Source organism: Oxyura jamaicensis, chromosome 4, assembly GCF_011077185.1.
Source record: "Oxyura jamaicensis isolate SHBP4307 breed ruddy duck chromosome 4, BPBGC_Ojam_1.0, whole genome shotgun sequence".
NCBI classification, from domain to species: Eukaryota; Metazoa; Chordata; class Aves; order Anseriformes; family Anatidae; genus Oxyura; species Oxyura jamaicensis.
Genome location: NC_048896.1, coordinates 26237259 through 26257887, shown reverse-complemented (window position 1 = coordinate 26257887; position 20629 = coordinate 26237259). Strand labels below are relative to the sequence as shown.

The 20629-nt window shown below is 37.2% G+C and overlaps 1 protein-coding gene across 7 annotated transcripts in view; it reads right to left on the bottom strand.

The window, feature by feature from the left end:
* CCSER1 (coiled-coil serine rich protein 1) overlaps positions 1–20629 on the bottom strand; it is a 712119-nt gene that overhangs the window by 382695 nt on the left and 308795 nt on the right. For all 7 annotated transcript variants that reach the window (XM_035326089.1, XM_035326088.1, XM_035326092.1 and 4 more), the window contains one exon: positions 4707–4917. In XM_035326089.1, the coding sequence (XP_035181980.1) occupies positions 4707–4917 (211 nt within the window). The remainder of the gene's footprint in view (positions 1–4706; positions 4918–20629) is intronic.

Below are 20629 nucleotides of genomic sequence, written 5' to 3'. Positions count from 1 at the left end.
GGCTTTTTCAGTAGTGAAATGGTAATTAATTCTTTTAATTGAACAATCATTCATTAGTCTTTTACTAAATACATTACCTAATAACATTCTCAATCTTGCAAGTTACTGTCATGTCTTCAATTTCCCTTTTCATGATAAGGTTAATAACAAGCTAAATTCACAGCTCAATAAATCTGCAGCACAGTACAACATACACTGCATTCAGTTTTTCCATATAGATTCCTCAATTACAAGCAACTGCAACAACAACAACAAACTACATATCGCTCTACCTAGTATTATATTTTGGCAGATCATAATAAAGTTGTTCCTTAGAACTGGTGTGTAATGTTTTAAAACAAGGATTAGTTTGAATAGCAGGGCTAATATTTTAACTCAATTAATGTGTTATTGTTCTATAAAGAGGTATACACTATTCCAATTTGTTCTTCTATGGATAACATCAGCTATAAAACAGAAAAAGTGCAGCTTTTTCTCCAATCACTTGTATAATTTTCCCCATATAGACTGTATGCTCTCTATTTTTTTAAAAGTGGATGAAAACATGTGACATCTTATTAATTTTAAAAATCACTACAGTTATTTTATACTGTTATAGGCATAAAATATTTCACTTCTAAACCACATAAATCTGCCAGAGAATATGTCTGACATAGTCTAAAAATACAAGAGAGTTCAACAGTATGGAACACATTTTTCTTTTATATATTTTAATTCCATACAGCTGTGTGTTTGATTTACATATAATATTGGTCAGGATGGAAATGGAAGTCCTTATGAAAATAAATTACATCTAGTTAAAATGGAAATAGGATACCTTCTCCATGGAAACTGCCTGTCAGATATGCTCAGATCAATTATTTACCAGATTCTTCAAAAAAAAAAAAAAATCAACTTTATGGAATTATATTTTCCTGGAATCTTTCACTCAAAATTTGAAAGTGACATAAATGTATACATGTCTGTACTTCTGAAGATAATCGTGTCACTCAATTATCAAATTGTTAATACTTTTCAAGGTCATATTTTCTTTGTTCACACCATCCAAACTAGGCTACTAAGAATCATTCAGGTTGGAAAAGACCTCTAGGATCATCAAGCCCAAATGTTAACTTAGTGCTGCCAAGTCTATCACTAAACTGCATCCCTAAGCAGCACATCTACATGTCTTTTGAATACCTCCAGGAATTCAGCTACTCCAGAGACTCAACTACTTCCCTGGGAAGCCTGTTCCAATGCCTCACAACCCTTTCAATGTTTTTTTTTCCTAATATCGAGGCCATTTCATCTTATCCTGTTTGTTGCTGGGAGAAGAGACCAACCCCCACCTTGCTACAACCTCCCCTGAGCCTCCTTTTCCCTAGTCTAAACCACCTCAGCTCTCTCAACCGCTCCTTATAAAAGGTGTTCTCTAGACCCAGCTTTGTTGCCCTTTGGGCATGCTCCAGCACCTCGATGTATTCAAGGTGCGGACTCACCAGAGCCGAGTACAAGGGAACAATGACTTCCGTGGTCCTGCTGGCCACACTATTTCTGACAGAAGCCAGGATGCTGTTGGCCTTCTTGGCCACCTGTTTCAGCCAGCTATCGACCAATTCCCCCAGTCTCTTTCCTCCAGACAGCTTTCCAGCCACTCTTCCCACAGCCTGTAACATTGCATGACATTATTGTGACCCAGGTGTAGGAGCCAGCACCTCGCCTTGTTGAACCTCATACAGTTGGCCTCAGCCCATCAATCCAGCCTATCCAGATCCCTCAGCAGAACCCTTCTACCCTCGAGCAGATCAACCTTCTTGCCCAACTTGGTGTCATCTGCAAACTTACTGAGGGTGCACTTAAATCTCCTCATCGAGATCATCGATAAAGATACTGAAGAGAACTGGCCCCAGTACTGAGCCCTGGGGAGTACCTCTTGTAACTGGCCTCCAAGTGGATTTAACTCCATTCACCACAACTCTTTGGGCCTGACTGCCCAGCCAGTTCTTCACCCAGTGAAGCATAAGCCTGTCCAGGGCATGAGCAGTCAGTTTCTCCAGAAGAATGCTGTGGGAAGCACAGCAAGAGTAAGAGTAGGGCACACCCTGCCACCTGATGCCTGTGTAGCAGCACTTTCCCCCTGGAGCGCTGTCTGAGCTGCTGCATCAGTTGTGGTGGATGCGGAGCTGCGAGGCCACGGCCTTCTGCTGGGTGGATATACCATTGCTCCCTGGTCAAGCTGGGCCAAGCCTCAGCACCCTCCCTGTGCCCTCACACACGAATTGCCCTGCAAACTGCCACACTACTCCCGGATTCAGTGTTATGTTACTTATGCTCTTTTGAATAATACCCCGTTTTTTTGTTTATTTCCTAGTATTTGAATGTGTTTAAAAGACCGTTTGAGAATATTTTCTTGTTACTGCTCTTTCAAACTCCTGCATTTATACCCTGGATGAAGCCCACTGTGGACAGGTTTGCTAACTCCTTCATAAAGATACGAAGTCTAAATAGTTAAGGAACAAACTTGAAAAACTATTTTTTTCTTTTAAGAATTAATATGTGGTTTTATTAGCAGAACTGGAATACTGCTGTAAAAATCAAGAAGCTATTTCTCACTTAGGGCTACTAGAATTACATACCCAGATCATTTTATAGCATTTTCCAAATCTTTTCTATGATTGCCATTATGCATGTCACTCACTTAACTACTCAAGACAGCAAAATAAGTTTTAAATAATCATCAGATTGGCCATTTTTTTCTAAACAAGTAAGATTTTGATTCAGCTTTGGAACAATGTCTGCTACTACTGGGATATTCTACCTCAAAAGTGCTGAAAAAACAGGGAGCTAAATTACAGCACATATTTACTATTTATGCACAGAACATAATACCCAACTGTTAGAATTTTTAAAAAAGGTTGTTTTGATTTCATAAGGAAGGCAACACAAAAAGAAAAGCAAAGGGACAGAATTATACTGTTACAGTCAGATGGGGAGACAAATTACACGGTACAAAGGAAGAAGTGAGAGCAATGCAATCAATAAGAAAAAATAAAATTAATATGAGTTACTTAAGAAGGTGTTAGTAACTGGGTCAAATTAATTATCTTGCATTCCTTTTGTGGAAATCAACTCGTGAATGCATTTAAACATGAAGTACTATAATGTACAATGTCTCACCATACAGAAAATCATAGTAGAGTCATACAAAATTGTAATGGAACTTCTAGATTAAAAAATGAAATGTTTATCCTTACCTTCACGGTAAAGAGGAATGGCTTTGAGCAAAACGTAGCAATTGGAAGCAACAGAGCATGCTTCCAATGCTGAAGTACACCTGATGTGTCATGTAATATTATAATCCTTAATATTTATTTGCATTTTTAATGCAGTTACAAATCCTGCTCAGTGGACAAGAACTTCTAAATCCACTCTGTATGCTGACATCACATAAGCAGGAAGTGATGGAGAATTAATAATTTCAGTTCTGTGTTCAGCAAAACAGAAGGCCATTAGGAAGCATAATAGCGTAAAGCTCCATGTGAAGCAAACTGGAAGGTATAGGTCTCAACATCCAGAAAAAGAACATGCTATTTTGGAGGACTAATGGACAACTCTCAACAAACCCTTGATAAACTTTCTCAGACAGGACTACAGTTGGTTGACCTTATATATGGAAGATCATGAAATGAGAAGTAACAAAAAAAAAAAAAAAATCGTGCTAAAGCATTATTTAAGTGTCTCAGTTAATTAAATGGCATTTTACCATTGGATGAAGTTACAACAAGGGGAATTCTGATTATATCTTAGGGAAAAGAACTGCAACAATGTAGTTAAATATTGGCCTGGGTGCCAAGAGAAGTTCCATTAAAGCCCTCCCAGTAAGATACTGAAAACTTAAGCAGACAAGGAAGGCCCTGAACAACCTGTTCTAAATTGGCCTTGCTTTGAGCAGAGGGGCTACACCTCCAGAGAGTCTTCTGAACCTAAATTATTCTACAATTCTATGAACTATATAGATAAAAGCAAAAACAACAACAACAAAAATAATTCTTGTAGATCTCAAAGAACAAGCATGGTCTAGTGTACTGACACCAAGATGAAAGCTTTTCATAGATTTATCTGAGTCATAGTTCCATACCTAGAAACTGTCAAAAAAAAAAATAAAAAATCAAAGCAACACCAGCAGTCTATAGGAGAGGCAGAAGAATATAGCAGGACAGGAAAAGCACTCTTAAAGTTGTTATAATGGCCTAAGAAATCTGACTTCATCCATCATTTACAAACCCAAGAGTGAAACCTTTAATTTTAGTACTCCTAGTTAGTTTTTTTTTTTCCTTTTGCATCTTTCCTCTGAATAAACTCCACGTGACTTTGTACTATTTGACAAATGTTAAAAAAAAAAAAAAAAAAAAAAAAAAAAAAGAAAGGAGGGGAAGACAATACAATTTCTTTTGACCTAAAGCCATCTCCCCTGCCTCCTTTTTAGTGAAAGCTCAAAACCTGCTTTTTCTTTGCACACCAAGATGGCAGTATCAGTTAAACTCTGCTATGGTATAAACTTTCTGACCTTAGCCATGCTGGGGCAGGACTATTTACATTTCTGCATCAATTCCATATATTCAAGACATATTAAAAGACATCAAGTTCATAAACTTTTCTGACCCTCTTCTGCTACCTGGCTCATTAATGCTGAAAGCTATTAATTTATCAAATGAGTGGGTGATTACCTCCTGAAGAACCCTCTTCATTTTCAGTAGCAATGTCTTTACAGCTGTGCAATCCTGAAGCATCAGTCTGAAGGGCAAAGATTCAATGCCTCCGCCTTCTTCCAGACCAGTAAAAGGCCACTCCACGGATGGGCTGCCAGCCAGCTGGCTAACACGTGGGTACCTGGCTTCTCCTTGGTCTACCTCCTTCGATAGCTTCAGAGATAGGTTCCTTGCAAGAGAAAACAGAAAGATCAATGTGAAAGGTGAAAAAGAAAACCCTACAGTTTTCAGCTTTTCCTTCCTTTGAGAATAAACACATATTACACCCTCACTTTTTGAGCCTGCTAGCATGAATGGCTTTTATAATATACATACGGCCATATGGTGTTAGCAATAAAATATGCATTTAGAAATTTACCATTTTCTACAGGAATTGAAATCACGCTCTATTCTATGCCCTTCAGAAGAAAGGCGTTTTCCTGAAACAAAATATCCTATGGACAAGACCATGGCTCTGTTGTATTTCAGTTCTCCATTACAAAAAGTAATCACATAATCTGTAAGCACTTTGAAAAGCTAAATCACATTCTTTCATACCAAACCAAGAGGAAAAAAAAAAAAAAAAAAAAGAAACACCAAAGAAAATACCCCTTTCTAGGCTGCCCAGTGGTATAAGATGAACACGTTATTCTGTAAACTGGAATTTGAAACATAATTAATCTGTACACACTTTGAAGTTTAGTTACCATTGAAGCTAATTAAACAGAACATGAACAAAATAACATTAAGTTGTAGTTGAGAATCCATTCAAGACAACAGAAAGACTCTGAAAGATTTAGAGGTAAAGGAATAACAATATTTTGCTTTTTGCACCTGAAATCCTGTTCTGCATACATACAATCATCCTTTAATATTTGTAAGAATTTGCCATGCTGGAGAAAGTCTAGAAGAGACCAAGAAGATGCTGAGGGAACTGGAGCATACAACATGTGAGGAGAGGCTGTTTAGTCTTCCAAAGAGGGGTCACAGATTCAATCAGCCCAAATCAGTCACAATTAGCCAGAAATTTAACAGTAGAGTAGCAAAATAATTTTAAGAGATTATGTGGCATTTTGATGGAGTAGAATGTTCCACCCACTAAGGGAAAATCACTATTTTATTTTTTTTTCTCCTGGCATGAAATCAAGCACAGCTATAACATTGCACCAGTTTTACTTTCATCCAGTAGGAAAAGGACAAATCTGAACGGAAAATAAATCTGAGAATATGGCTGCATTGTGCAATAATGTTATATGAATTACTACTAAATTACAAAAGGGTTATAATAGCAATGCATGACACCTATATTCATACTAAATTAATTCACTATAATTAAAAATTTTAGCATATGCGGTGAAGAAAAAGAGAGCTATTATTAATTTAACTTATAGTTCCAATTTTCTGTTCCATTTGAATTTTCATGTAACACAGAACCGATTCTGAATTTTAAGTACTTGCATATTTTTGAAGAACATATTTTTCCAAGTGTGATTTTCTTTAAAGTTTACTATAGGTTTCATTATAACCCTGTGCAAAAAGGGATTAACACGATTTCGCAGAACAAACAATTCCCAATGCCATACAACAAATGTGAAATGATGCTACTAGAGCTATCTTTTTATGGATGGTTTATTTTTGTATTTTGCAAGCTACGTAATGTGCAGTAGGGACGATGTGTTAGATCCAGAAATATACCAGAGATCATGGATATGGACAGGTAGTCCTGATGGTCAATGGAAATAAAATTTCCAAATCTAGGCTTTTCAAGACTAATAAAGGAACTAAATTACACTATTTTAATTTTAAAAATACATCGAAACAACTTTCTGAGCGGAATATTTTGCCTTTTAAAATAACAGTCTGAAGTGGATGGTAAAGACACATTTGACTGGAGGATATTAAGCCATTACTGATTCATAGCTTTTATTAAAGAAGGCACAGGTATAAATTATGCAAACAAAAATCATCTCTTAACCAAAGTTTCACAACATAAGGCACCTTTAAGGGTTCATAAAAAAGAAGCCACAGCCAATCTTCTATTGGAAGCATTGCAAGCTACATTGGAGTAAGATTTATGTAGCCAGAAAAATCTCATTATTTAATATGAACAAGACAAAACATTTTTTTTTATTATTTTTTTTTTCCCCCTTTTGGCCCAGTGCTCGCTGTCTGGGAGATTAAATATTGTTTATAATATTCTGCATCTTCACTTTGTGAGTCTCACTAAAATTTTGGCATCATGCTCCTGAAGGGACATCTTATGTGGATAACATTCTGACACTGAGAATGGACCAGCTGAGAGGTAAAGCCTCCCAGGAGGAGTCTTTTACAGGTACATAATGTCGCCTCCCAGGAGGAGTCTTTTACAGGTACATAATGTCATCAGGGAAAAGAATTTGGCATCAACAGCAATACCCAGCTCCCTGTGTGATTAGATAAACCAACAGTACTCTTAGAGAACTATCATCCTCTGCTACATGGAAAAGATATAGTGTAAATCTTAATTTCAACTTCACTGAGTTCTGTGTTGGCATCAAAGTGTTCAAAACACCAAATCACTGTCTCTTCAAATACAGAACCTTGTACTGAAGTATAAAAAGTGCCACAGTAACACATTACCACTCACAATGGTAAGAGTTTAAAATCTAACTCAGTTGTGACTGGAAATTGCTACTCAGAGTCAGCATACAGTAAGTGCTCGCATTGCTTGGTAACTCTGAACTCCAGCTACCTGAATAGAATATAACCGAGCTTTGACAGAAAAACTCTTCAGAGTCTGATAGAATCCCTGTACTTGCTGCAGGAAAAAGCTCATTTTCAAGTCATTCTAAAACTGGTATTTCATCAAGTCCATTATTAACATTGTCCAGGTGGTCTATTACAGTATGATTATGGTAATCCACTGCAATTCATCTCAAGGCAGCAGCAGAGATTGAGCAGGAAAAAGAAATTCTTACTAAAATTAGAAGTTTCCCCTTACCAGTAAAACACCTATGCCTCTGAAGGTGAAAAAGTGACCAGATCCTTGACCAGCAGTGCAGGAACTATTTACAGATTGCCAGTCCCCTCTGCCTTCCAAAAAAAAAAAAAGTGTTTACTGTATTAAAAGCATCTCAGGTAAATGTTATCTGTTACAAACTTCTGGACTGTGGATGAAAATCCTTAGAAGCTCTTTTCTCATGATCGAAGGCAACACATTCCATTTAAATAACAGAATTATTTCTATAATATTTTTTAAATAAAACATTTCACAAAAGTTAATTTGGTCACTTTTTAATGCAGTGCCCCTGCCTGAGCTCTAAGTTTGCCTGTCATACACATTTAGGCCATGCCTTTACTAGTTAACGAAACTGTACCAGAACACGTTGCTGGGCACTGAAAGTCAACAGACCTGTTAAAGCACTGCTGAAAAGGCTTGACCCGACCCAACCATCACTCTTTCAAATGACTCCCTGGCATGGTTTGGTTGCCAATAAAGTTACTTTGGAAGGAGACACTCCACTCCAAAGGATGGTAGCGGTGCAGGCGTGCACTGCAGAACACGTAGATGCTAGACTAAACCCGAGCATGGCTGTGGAGCTCATTGCCCTGAGGCTTGAATCCCAGACAGACTCCTGGGCAAGAGAAGAGCCAGCCTTCTTCACAGAAGTCTGATATAAACTGGCAAATCACAGTGGCAAATCACAGTGGCAAATCACAGCTGAGAAGAGTGGTAGGAAGCTGCTCTTTATTTCCTTCCAGGTGTTAAAGACTTCACTTCCCATAACAAGTGCTAACAAATGATTCTCATACTCTGCTAACAATCAGGCAAAGCCTGACAGATGGCATACTTAAAACTCTGCCCAGATCAATGTCACAGGATAATAGGGTAATTCAAATTGCTCAAGGAGGGTAAACCTGAAGCCTGTGGAATACTATACAGCTGCATGTTATATCTAAGGGAACCACAACTGAGAAAAGTAAGCCTAGTCTCAGTAAAATAGATGTCATTATAAGGTCTGAAAAGTCAGAAAAATATTATTACAATTCTGTAAATATAAAAAAGGGTGAAAACCTGTGAAACTTTGTGGCATTTGGGGCCTATTGGCTTATTTCTATTTTAACTGGACGCACCCACTGAATGCCATGAATAGATTTTTTCTTTTTGAATGCATTAAAAAAATCAGAAGCTACAATATCCACATTTAGTAAAATGGCAATGTCAGTAAGATAAAGCAGTTCTATTTGAAAAGCAATCGTTACTGAAATAGTGAGAGAGCGTTAAAATAAATCAATCAGTGACCCTCAGCATTTAAATAGCCTCCATAAATCCAGTGTAACTGCACGTTAACTGAGGAAAAGACACAATTGTGCAGCCCCTTTCAAAACTTCTTTCCCTTAAGAAGGTAAAACAAGAATAAATTTCTTATTCCAAAGCATCTTTCAAGGGTTTTTACTGTAAAATGAAAAGCCATGCAGGTTTGCAACTTGAGCTAGTTTGAGTTATTTTTCCCTTCTTACTGGTCCACAACTCAATGATTTGAAGAGCTTATGGTAATTTGAACTTCACTTACATAAAGATCCCCAGATTATGTGGAATTTAATCTTCTTAGTTTTCATCAGCAGTGCTCAAGATGTTGCTACTGCAGAATTAGCCTAAACTAATACAATTGGTCCCACAGAGTCTGCACTTCTTGATACCAGCTTAACAGAAGAGAGAACATGTAACTCTGTGGGTATCAGGAAGGCTCTACAAGCCAAGCAAAAAACCTCAGCCTCTATTGGAAGAACTGCACATACCTTCTCTCCTCCCTGAGGGCATATCTTCTAAAGTAGCTGCTTAGAGAAAGCCTTAAATAATTTATTTTTCAGTTTTGAGCGTGCCACAGCATACATTCATGTATATATACATATGATGTACTTATGTAAGGTGTATGGTTATAACATTTATACTTCATTCATCGCACTTCATTCAATCTTCATGAATATTTTAGAAAAACACAAACAAAAACACCCACCTCACTTATGTGTTCATAACTTGGCCCACCAGGAAACATTTATCCTTTTATACTAGAAAGATGCTATCAGCTTGATACAGAGATTACATCAGAAATTATCCTTCTTTTTCTCCCATCCATTCTTTTTTCTCACCAATGACAAGTAGTTAAAAGGTATCCCTTTCAGAAGAATCACTAATGAGAAAGGTCCCTTAGTTGAATCACATAAGAACAATTATATCTGATTTTTAGAGAAAACTTTTCCTACCTTAGTCACTTCCAAAACTGAGTTCAAGGCACTCTCTGGCACTCTTACAACAATGTACATTACTTTCAAGTCCTACAGTCACCACAGCCTGAATCTTAATGTCTGAGTAATCTCTTACTAATCTCACTTGTTAAGATGTGCTCTATGCCAAGCACTTAACAACTGAAATATATGGATTCATTTTTGGAAAAGGAAAGGCCCTCCCCCATATTTAGCAGAACCAAGGCACGGACTTTTAAAGGCACGTGTCTAAATATTCCAATAGGTGTATCAAATAATTTACTGTGAGGGCCTAAATAGTCTCAAACTTGGGTCAAGGAGTTTGACATCAACCAGAACAGAAATATTTGGCTAATTATCTACATTAGCATTCTTTGGTGTCAAGTCTTTATGCCTCTCTCTGTCCAGCCTCCTCACCCAATTCCTCTGTGTTACTTCTGTTCTTCAAAACGTTCTGTTGCTTCAAAACTTACAGGGATGACATCTGAGAAAATTAAACCGCACCATGTCATAAGGTACAAGTTGTTTGCCATTTTAAGCTTTTAGAACGATGTATCATTTTCTGGTGCTCTGATACGATGATTTTTCAAGGTCAGCCTTCTGGAAAAATGATGTTCAGCATCTGTCATTATCAAACTATGCACCCACACATATGTGCACACAAACGGTAAAGGCTAGTGCTGCTCTAAGTTAAGAGACTGTCAGACTTTTCTATTACAACCCCTTTCCTTTCAAAGGTTTATATCACAGCCGTAAAGATTTCCTTTGGGCTAGAACTCGGCAATCATGAAATCCAGAATCAAATTTCCGAAAAAAAAAAAAGGGGGGGGGGGGGGCCTCCATTTTCAGCTGCTGCTGGAAGTACAGCTCATAAGGGCACATCAAGCATTTCTTTCCTTTCTCTACAGGAGTCAAGAGCTCTGTTTATATTCCCTGCTCTCTAGCACACAAAAACATAACACTTGAGATTTTAGCCTTCTTCCTTCTGGAATCTATTATGAAAATTTAAATGTGATACAAATAAGATAATGTAACACAATACAGTAATCAGATAATGTCCAAACAAATGGTTACTTGGAAAAGACCTGTGGGACTTACTTAATTTCAAGTGGTAGGAGTGCAGTAGTAAATAGAGCATTACAACAAATAAAAAAAAGAACAAAATAAATGAATGTATCTCTGCACTGACAGCTCTGCAGAGTTTGTGTCTTTTTATTTTTATTTTTAACAGTTCAGTTTAGTTCATTATTTGAGCTATTTTACCACTGGTCTACATAATAAAAAGTGAGGCTTACTTACTTACAGGCAGTAACTTGTATTACATCTTTCATTGGTATATAAGCAAAACAAGGTTTACCTTTTATCTAAGGCTAAATCTATCTGCAGTCTTTGCAGTGTTTGTAAATATTACATACTTCTGACTAGACACTCTCAGCATAGCTAAAGGTAAAGACACTTGATGTCTTCTCCAAATCTCACTCCAAATGTGCTCCGCACAGTTGACCTACTCAGCTGACCTGGGACTAGAATGACACAATTTATGATCGAAGTTTACAAGTGTGCCAGGCAAATTCCTCCAATATGAGAGAGAAGGAGAAAAGTACATCTGTTCCGCCATTGCCACCCTTTAGATGAAAATGTTTCTCCTCATCTTTGCTCTCTGCTCTAAATGCTTTAGATCTGCTTTGAGAAACCATGCAAATGTAACATAAAGCTTTTAAGTCCTGAGGAGGCCAAAAATACATATTTTTTTTAAAAAAAAGGGATGGTTAATTAGAATGGATGTTGGATATGATGTGATGACTGCTTTCCAAGAAGCACAATAAATCACTATTCATTCACTTACCAGAGTAGTTTCTCTTAATCTGCCCCCCCCCTCCACAAAAAAAAAAAGTTGATTACTTCCTACTAGAGGTCAGCAGGTTTTGCTACCAAGGTATTTCAAAATTATTTTTAAAGTGGTGTATATTTCAAACAGAAGAAAACATTTAACGTATTTTTTGTGCTCTGTAAAAAGAGATGTTATCGTTAGTAGAGACTTTAGTGGGGAGACAAGTATGGTAACAGGTTAAATCCACTAAAAGACAAAAGTGCAGCAGGGTTTGCAACAAATGTTTGTTTAGTGCCAGGCTGAATTCACGTACATGAGTCAGACAGGTAACACAGACTTCCAATGAGACTAGAAAATTAAGTAGAAAATGCCTTTACTTTAGAAAGAAGCCATTTACTTCAAGTCCTGTTTAACTTGTTTTTTTAGCTGTTTGGGAAGCACCTAGCCACATTACTATTGTGTAAACCAAGATGTTATTTTTTGATGAAGCTATTAAGCGTTAAGAGCACTTTTGTGACACAAGCAGGCAATTCATTATACCTTGAGTTGGTTGAAAGGTTCACCTGAGATGTGTAACAGTCAGTTTTAAGGGTGTAATTAATATTTACTAAAATACCCCAAGTATTTCAGTATACTTTTAGCATTCTGCTTGCTTTCCTCACATCCCAGCCCCTTCGGAGGTGCCTTCATAGTGAGCAGGTGATTCAGGGAACTCTTCTTGGATGGGGTCCAGTTACAGAATTGTCCTGGCTTCAGACTACACCAGGACTTGCAAACAGATAGAAGTCTAAACAGTCATGCTATAGATTATCATGCTATAGTCACATATTCCTCCACTAGAAAAACAGATATGCCTGGAGGACTGAATCACAGCGGAGTGCTGGGGACTAGAAGGAAGAGGACCAAGAGGGGACCTTAGCTGTTAGACTTAAGGAATTCCTGATATGATGATTAGGTAGTTACAAATTTGTGTGACTTCAGGAAATTCCAACCAGTAGTCCTAAACTTCAATATCAGCTCTTTGTTTTCACATAGTCCCCAGAATAATAAGGAATTATTAACACAGCATTCTGAGTGAAGAAATGTTCTATACTCTTTAATGGAATCAACACAATGGACCTCCATTTTGGTGAAAGTATATGATTAAATAAATATATCCCTGATATTTTTCATTGCCCTCTTTAACAGTTTAAGAATAATGAGTAGAAAATGTTGAGTTTAAATTCAGAGGATACCTTCTGTCTATTTTATGGTACCAAATAAAATAGTTTGAACCTAATGTTATAGTTAAAAGAGATTTTGTATTAAATCCCCTTTTGTGACTCATGATAACATGTAATGGATTTAGGGACATAATTTATGAAGAAATCCAGAATGTACACGTTACTATATACCCATTCTTAAAAGACAGCAATCTACCACAGCATTATTATTATTATTTTTTTTAATGCTTAAATAGGATTCCTCTAGGTTTTTAGGAAATATTATGTGCGTAACTAATCTTTTACAGAAGTTCCATCTCCGTTGACAAACATCAGAACAGCCACAGTGACTGCAAAATCCCAATTTTAAACTAAAGAAAGAAAACAAAATGACAAATCCAGAAGCAATGCTATTTAAATAAACCAGTTGTTTAGTAAAGTTTGCTAATAAAAGTCCTCGTGCATTCATGGCACAGTGGTTGCAAATAATCTATTTTCTTGCTAACCAAATACTTGTGTATATGCAACTGTGTGTGCATGTCCATATATTTACTTCTTTTACATTATCACAAAGTTGTTGAACATCTAATGAAGAACGCCGTTTTCAAGTGAGAAATTATAAAGAAATCTCCTTTAGTCTATTTGCTGATCTGAAACGTTTCACGATTAGCAGCTTCTGACAGAGTAGGACACTACAGTGTCTCCCAGTTTCCCACAGTTAAATAAGATTAAATTTCTGGATTCAAATCAAAACTAAATTAAGTGTACAGAACACAAGAAATAAACTTCCTTTTAGAGGAAGTGCCTATAAGCTAGCTGAGATCTGAACTTCCAGCACTTGGAGCTAAACTGTTATTTGGATCTTGTCTATGAAGAGTGCTAGCTAAGAATGGGGAAATTAAATAGTTCCTATCCACGTATATGTTACCTTAAAACATCTGCAAGAGACAGGGAACTTCTGCAGCACAGAGGTACCAGGAACCACATGCCTTCCAAATCCTCCTTTTCTCCGCTGAACCCTACACAGCTCAACACATGGACTTGCACAATACCGCTGGCACAGAGGCCGGTAAATTGAGAACAAATTCCCAGCCGTAGGTGGGAATGAAAGCTTGTAAACTGTGGGACCTCTCACACATCGTTTCCTTGTGAGTGTCTCAAACTACTAGAGGGTTTGTATCCACTCAGGCAGGTTTCAGTTGGAAGGCAGGTGTTGCAGTGTGTGCACTTGGATTTTAATTAGGGAAATTAAACCCCTCTAAAAGCACATGCTCAATTTTATTTATTTTAAAAAAGACATTAGAGACTAAACAAAAAGAAAGCAATAAACTAATTAATGTGTAAATTAACCTAATTGCTTTGTTCTTACATGATATAATGAATCACACAGTGCCACAGCAGAAACATGTTATTTTACCCTATGGTGAAACTATCCCACCTACAGGAGACTTCTCAGATTTTGTTTAGCACGCTCTTTGATGTTTTTCTTTTTGATTGTAAATAACTCAATTAAAAAAAAAAAAAAAAAAAAGAATATTTAGTTTAACTGAACTAAAACAATGCGGTAGCATTTCTGTACTGCACTGCTATAGAAGAAAACATTTTCCTTCCCTCCTTTCCTCCATAATGTGACCAGTCTGTAAAACTGGTGAATTGAAGCCAGAGTCAGAGGAAACAGAAAAAAAAAAGAAAAAAAAAGAAAAAAAAAAAAACAGTAGAGTTGACTATGATGGCCCAAAGCTCAGATCTGTGAATGATATTTAAATATGTCTACATATTTCTTTGTACTCCAGCACACAGAAGGAAGTAGAATGCAAAAACCCAACAGTAGCACTGAGCTGTTTGTTGCTTGCAATATTTTTGTTGATGCATTGTTACTTGATCGGTAAGTGCTTTCCCCATCAGAAACTTTATCCTCTCTACAATGGTTCACCTCTCTTTCTGTAAGAGGAAATTAGGCCCCATGCCTTTTGTTTTTTTATTTTTTTTTTTAGTTTGTCAGATTAAAACTAAATGCTCATTTCGGTTGTTTATTCTGTGGTTGTTACATTCTCAGTTTCTGGGATTCTGCCTGAATTACCTGAATATCTGTAATCGCTTCTAGTTTGCGATGCCTGGCTAGTTTAAGGTTGAGAATAACATGACGAGCACTTCGGTGCAAAACTATGCAAGTTTGGAAAGAGAGCATCTCATTCAAAACATACAGCCTATGATTAGACTTTCATGTCTCATGTCTGAATTCTTTGGCAGGTACATATTTGAATTTTGGGCACAAAACAAAAGAAGTATTTTGAGCACGGATTCTTTCAACTTAACAATAATGTTATAACCTGTACCTTTAACATATTCAAAGTTGCAACAAATATGTTAATTAAAAAAACAAACAAAAAACATTTTAAAGTATGCTTCAAGAAATTTATTAAAAAATTAGTAGGATTATTACTTTATCATAGAATTCAGAGCATTTCACCTGTGAAACATTAAATATATATTGTATAAAACAGTAAGTTATACTATTATTAGTTACTAATTTTGCAAATCCTTTGTCAGAAGTGCATTGATGAGAACATGCAGTCCTAATAACTGTTGGAGCATATGTTAAAACTTACTCCCCTATGCTCCCTCTAAACAGAGATATAACTGGACTTGCTAGCTCCTGTTTATTCTCAAGACAATTAGCAATACCACTGCAGCTTTTTTTTTTTTTTTTTGAGAAGATAAAAGTGGCATGAAATGTCAATTTCTAGCCTGTATTGTTGCCACATACAGCTTGATCTAAGCAAAACCTGTAGATTTTGAAAGCAGAAAATATGGAACGTAAATGAGATGCCTGTGCACAGACAGACATTTTACATTTTTTGCATTTTAGCATCACTTGACTTATGACTCTGATTCTTTTGTGTTGCTAATACAAGGCCACATTCCCTGCTTTGCTTTCCGGACCAGAAATTCATCAGAGACTTGCATCAGCATACATATTACTGTACTGGGTGTCATTCTTTGTATGTGACACACAACCACTTAGAAAATCTTTAGGGCATGCATGATTTAAACGTGAAGATGCCATGGAATGGGAGATGGGATGCTGGCATTAGAGAAACAAACAAACAAACAAACAAAAAGATTATTTACGGCAGGGTAATGGATGAAAAACAAGAATTTTATTACCAAAATAATTGGTTTGGGTTAGGTTTAATAAAATAAGTTTTTCTTATGCATTTGAACAAGCAAGGAGACGTTCTGAGAACAACTGAGAAGCATGCCTAGCAATACAGACACTTTCTCTAGGCATAAAGAGAATCAGTTTGGGGGTTCTCTGTTTTAAGACTCACGTCACAACTTCAGTACAGCCTGCATCAGAACATGCTGTGTTCAGAAGTGCACTCTGTGCGGCGTTTGGGTGGGTGTCCTTTTGAAGGCTTGCTTCGAAGGTGTCAGTCCATAGCTCCTGGAGCCCATAGCTCTGTTTCTAGCATGGGCCAACGGGAATGTTATCTCATCTTCTCTTTTGTGCACACTGAAGGGTGCTTGACATTTAAATCCAGATAACACTGGCTGGCAGCAAAGGGGAAGGTTTCTATTCACTCTAAGCTGCATAAACACTGATCGCTATCTTTATTCCATTGTCTTTGAAACAAAGCCCTGAATGCAAACAACTGCAATGTCAGAAGAGAAAAAATGGTGTAAGTTTTCCTCAAGTCTGTGACATCTCCCAAGAGATACAAACTCATGCTGGTGAATATGGTGAAAAGCATTGGTCAAAAAGGGAAAAGTTCATTTTTTCTGACAGGAATGACAAATACTGTAATGCTGTTTTTCACCTGTTCTGTGGGAGCTGATAGAGAAAAATGAGGCAGATAATAAATTTACTCTTAAAAAATCGTGAAGCTACAAAACCCTAGGGAAGCTAGTGCCATTCATTTTAGACCCACAATACTTAGGCCCCTCAAATGGAAATACTGTTCCTTCAGGCCCGCATCTAGCCGTTTAAGGAACTTTTATGCCACCTAATTAAAAACCTCTATTATTGGATAAAATATCAAGCTGATGCAAATGCTGGTCAAAGCTCCAGGTAGACAAGAGGGCACAAAGGACTTGTCACGTGCACAGTTTGTATTGTTTCTTGTTCCTTGGAGTAGCCAGGGATTGTTTACATTCCTTTTGCTTAGCTCCTTTATTTTTCAACACAGTGAAACCAAACCTCACAGTGCCCAGATCTGGTTCATCTACAGATGACCTTAGTTCAGTTACAGATCCCTGGTACCTTGAATGTTTAGGTATCAGTTTTCAGTTCCATTTCATCTCTCAAATGTTGAACAAAAAGTTTTTAACTTAAGAAATTTGAACGAGTGAAATTACTTGAACTAAAACTGAGAATTTCTGAATGGGTAGTGTGATGCGCTGTGCTAGGTAGTAAATGGATCTACTCCTTTAAGGTAGATGGAACCATAGGATTTCATGTTAAGTCTACAGAAAAGATCTCTCTCAAAAGCTTTACTCAATGGTACTCAATGGTATACCGTGCCAAGTATCCACAGTTTGGGAAATATATCTGTGGATTGACGACACAGAAAGGAGAACCTGCCTAAATCACCTTCCTGAAGGCAAAATGAGGCTATCAGTGCCAGTCCTAAAATTGTATGACTGGACCTGTCAACTTTACATAGATACATATTTTTAGTTTGCTACAGACAATTCCATGCTGTTACAAATAGTCTACAATGCAATAAAGAAGAATATGGGACATATCTCAGTGGTCTTTTTGATTCCATTTCTTATTTGGTCTCATAGCATCCCTTCTCCAGCATTCTGCATACCTGTATCCTCCACTCTGTAACTCCTGGCAGCAACCTGTCAAAACTACAGAGGTCAGCCTCTGTAGTTTTTTGTAGAGGTCACCTTCCCCACAAGGGAAGGTGATCACCTCCCTTTATTATCACCCAAGATAGTAACTTTCTTCTCCTGGAATAATTTATGCAGCCAGTACAATAAATAGGTATAACTAAGTACAGTTAAACTAAGCTGGAAATAGGCTGATCTAGAAGAACCTTTGACTTCATACCTTTGTCATTCGTATGAAGTTGTCAACAGAATGTGAAGCATAACCTACAGGCATTTCTCCTTCCCCGCAGGACCACTATATATCTTTTGCTGAATTCACTTTTCAGCTTGGCCAGGGTCAAAGAGCAAAACACAATGCTTGCCAGCGAAATCTGGCAGCGTGCAATTAAATATTTTTTTTCAAAATGACTGTTAGAGATGTATGCTAGTTTTTGGTTTTGTCATTTTGTGAATATCTGGTACATACTCCCTCTTTTATGCTTGGTTTTGTCACTGAAAACAATCGGAGCCTTGGACAGGTTCACTGTTTATTACAGTACACATAAGTTAAACAAAATGCATAAACCTATTTGCTGTTGAAATACCAATTTCTGTCTAGACTAGAAAAAAAATCTTCAAGTTTTTGAACACTACATTGCCTGACTTAAGAAATTTAGACATGTAATTATCAATTACAAATAATAAGTGAGGCTACTGCCCGGGACTTCTAATAACTTAATATAGACAAGAATTCTACTTTACATCCCTGTTTAGGGTGAGGTGTTTTATCATCACACTAAAATATTGAAATGTGAAAAGTACTGAGCCTCTCATTAATACTACTGACTACAGAAGCAGTAACATTCATGGCAGTTATACATCCAAACGTTGGTCATAACACACAAAATGAGAAGCTTTTAGAGAGGATGTGAAATAACGAAGGATAAAATTATATGGAAGTACTGTTGAAGGTTGTCATCATCTCAGCATGGGGGACACTATTTCACCTGTGTTCCAGTAGTCTATTTCTGTGCACATTCATTCATGTTCCAACTCAGCAGCAGATCAAAAGCAATTTCATATTCTGTTGAGGCATTTCAGAGCTTATCACAGTACCCGTGTAACTTCAACTGCGATCTCTCCTGACTCTCTCCACTGAATTTCAAATTTTAATATCTAAGTGGAAAAAATCCATTTTCAGTTAGCTTTCCTTAAGTACTTGAAGGTTACAAAGCAGAGTCAAAGCAGGAGACTTGAAAAAAGAACTACCTTCTTCTACTAAAAAAACTGAGGGGTAGGGGCAGCACTGGGATCCATCCCTACCAGCATGTTAGTGGGTCAGCTTAGTCAAGTATTTCTGAATTGTCTTCCTCTTGTGTAAAAGGCAGACAGCCCCAGGAGATGTGCCAGCACCAAACCCAACACCTGAACCAGAAATATCCCCTCAGGGCAGGGGAAGATAGAGAAAGGGTGAATCCATCCCAGCTAAAAACTGTAAGAGTTGCCTGGGCTCTAGGACTGAATTAATCGTATTTTTGAATAGATATTCTGAAACTCTAGAGGAGTGTTCCTGCTAAGTGTTTTCATTGCCTCCCTCTATCCAATGGTTGCAGAAATTCTCATAAAAATTTAGCTGCAGAAGAGAAAGAGCTTCATGTAGCAGAACACTGGGATCTAGCTGGTGTGATGAAAATTACTACTGATGAAGGGAACTTTTAGGGGAGAAATCAAGGTTCATTTATGTTAAGGTATAGGTTTTATCTCATCCTTCTCTAACATCTCAACACATGGTATTCATTACATGAGGTAATTAACACTGCTTTTTGACCGATACTGTACGTGTATAAATTGCAATTAAGTGGTTGAAAACAGTAGGAAGCTCTGGGCCACTTCCAGGAACAATGCAACGAATCGGCCAAAAACATGCAGAACTGGTGAATAGGCATAGAGTCAAAAAATACTGCCTTCCTCAAGGACTTGTATGGGAAGGCAGAAGATACAGAAGGGAAGTTATCACCTTGTTTTGTGCTGCAAATTCCCCAAACGACCCTTCCAAATACATTCCAGTAATGCCAAACATATGGCAGTGATTGATTCCAGTGGTTCTAGGTGAACACATGCTGGCTAAAAGCCTTATTCATTTGTTTCCTTGATCCTTTCAAAGACATTTCAAGAACTCTTTACTATGATACTGCTTCCATTTTTGAATGCTGCCTCCATTGCACTTGTTTTCAAGAAATGAAACCTTGCAAATGGACAAAAGGGTTGGGAAGAGGCTTCTACATTAGAAAACACTGGGACAGTAGAGTCATAAGGAAGTATAAATATTGTTCAAAGATGTTAGTGACCTTTTCTCCTGCTCTTCAGGCAGAGTCACTTGGAAACAAAGGGGAACAATAAAAGCCTGTTCTTCTTCCATTTTAATATTTTTTCCAGACTTGTGATGACAAGACTTGTTATTGCTCTGAAAATCCTACCAAGTGCCAAAACCCAAGAGCCACACCATATCACCAGTTCACTACTCGCAACTGTTTGCTAGTTGAAATAAGGACGGGAAAGACAAATAAACATCCAGACAGGTATGCCATAAAGAAGCGGAGCATAGAAGCTGAAACAAACACCTTCACTTAAGCACTGAAAAGTAAATAAATACATGACGAACAATTCACAGAAAAGAAAATCAATAGCTGAAATGTGGAACTTATAGTACAAGCAATTTGAGTCTAACATACAGAACGACAGCTCTGAAGACCAACAAAATGAAATTAATTATGTACAGTATATCGAATACCCAGTGATGTGAG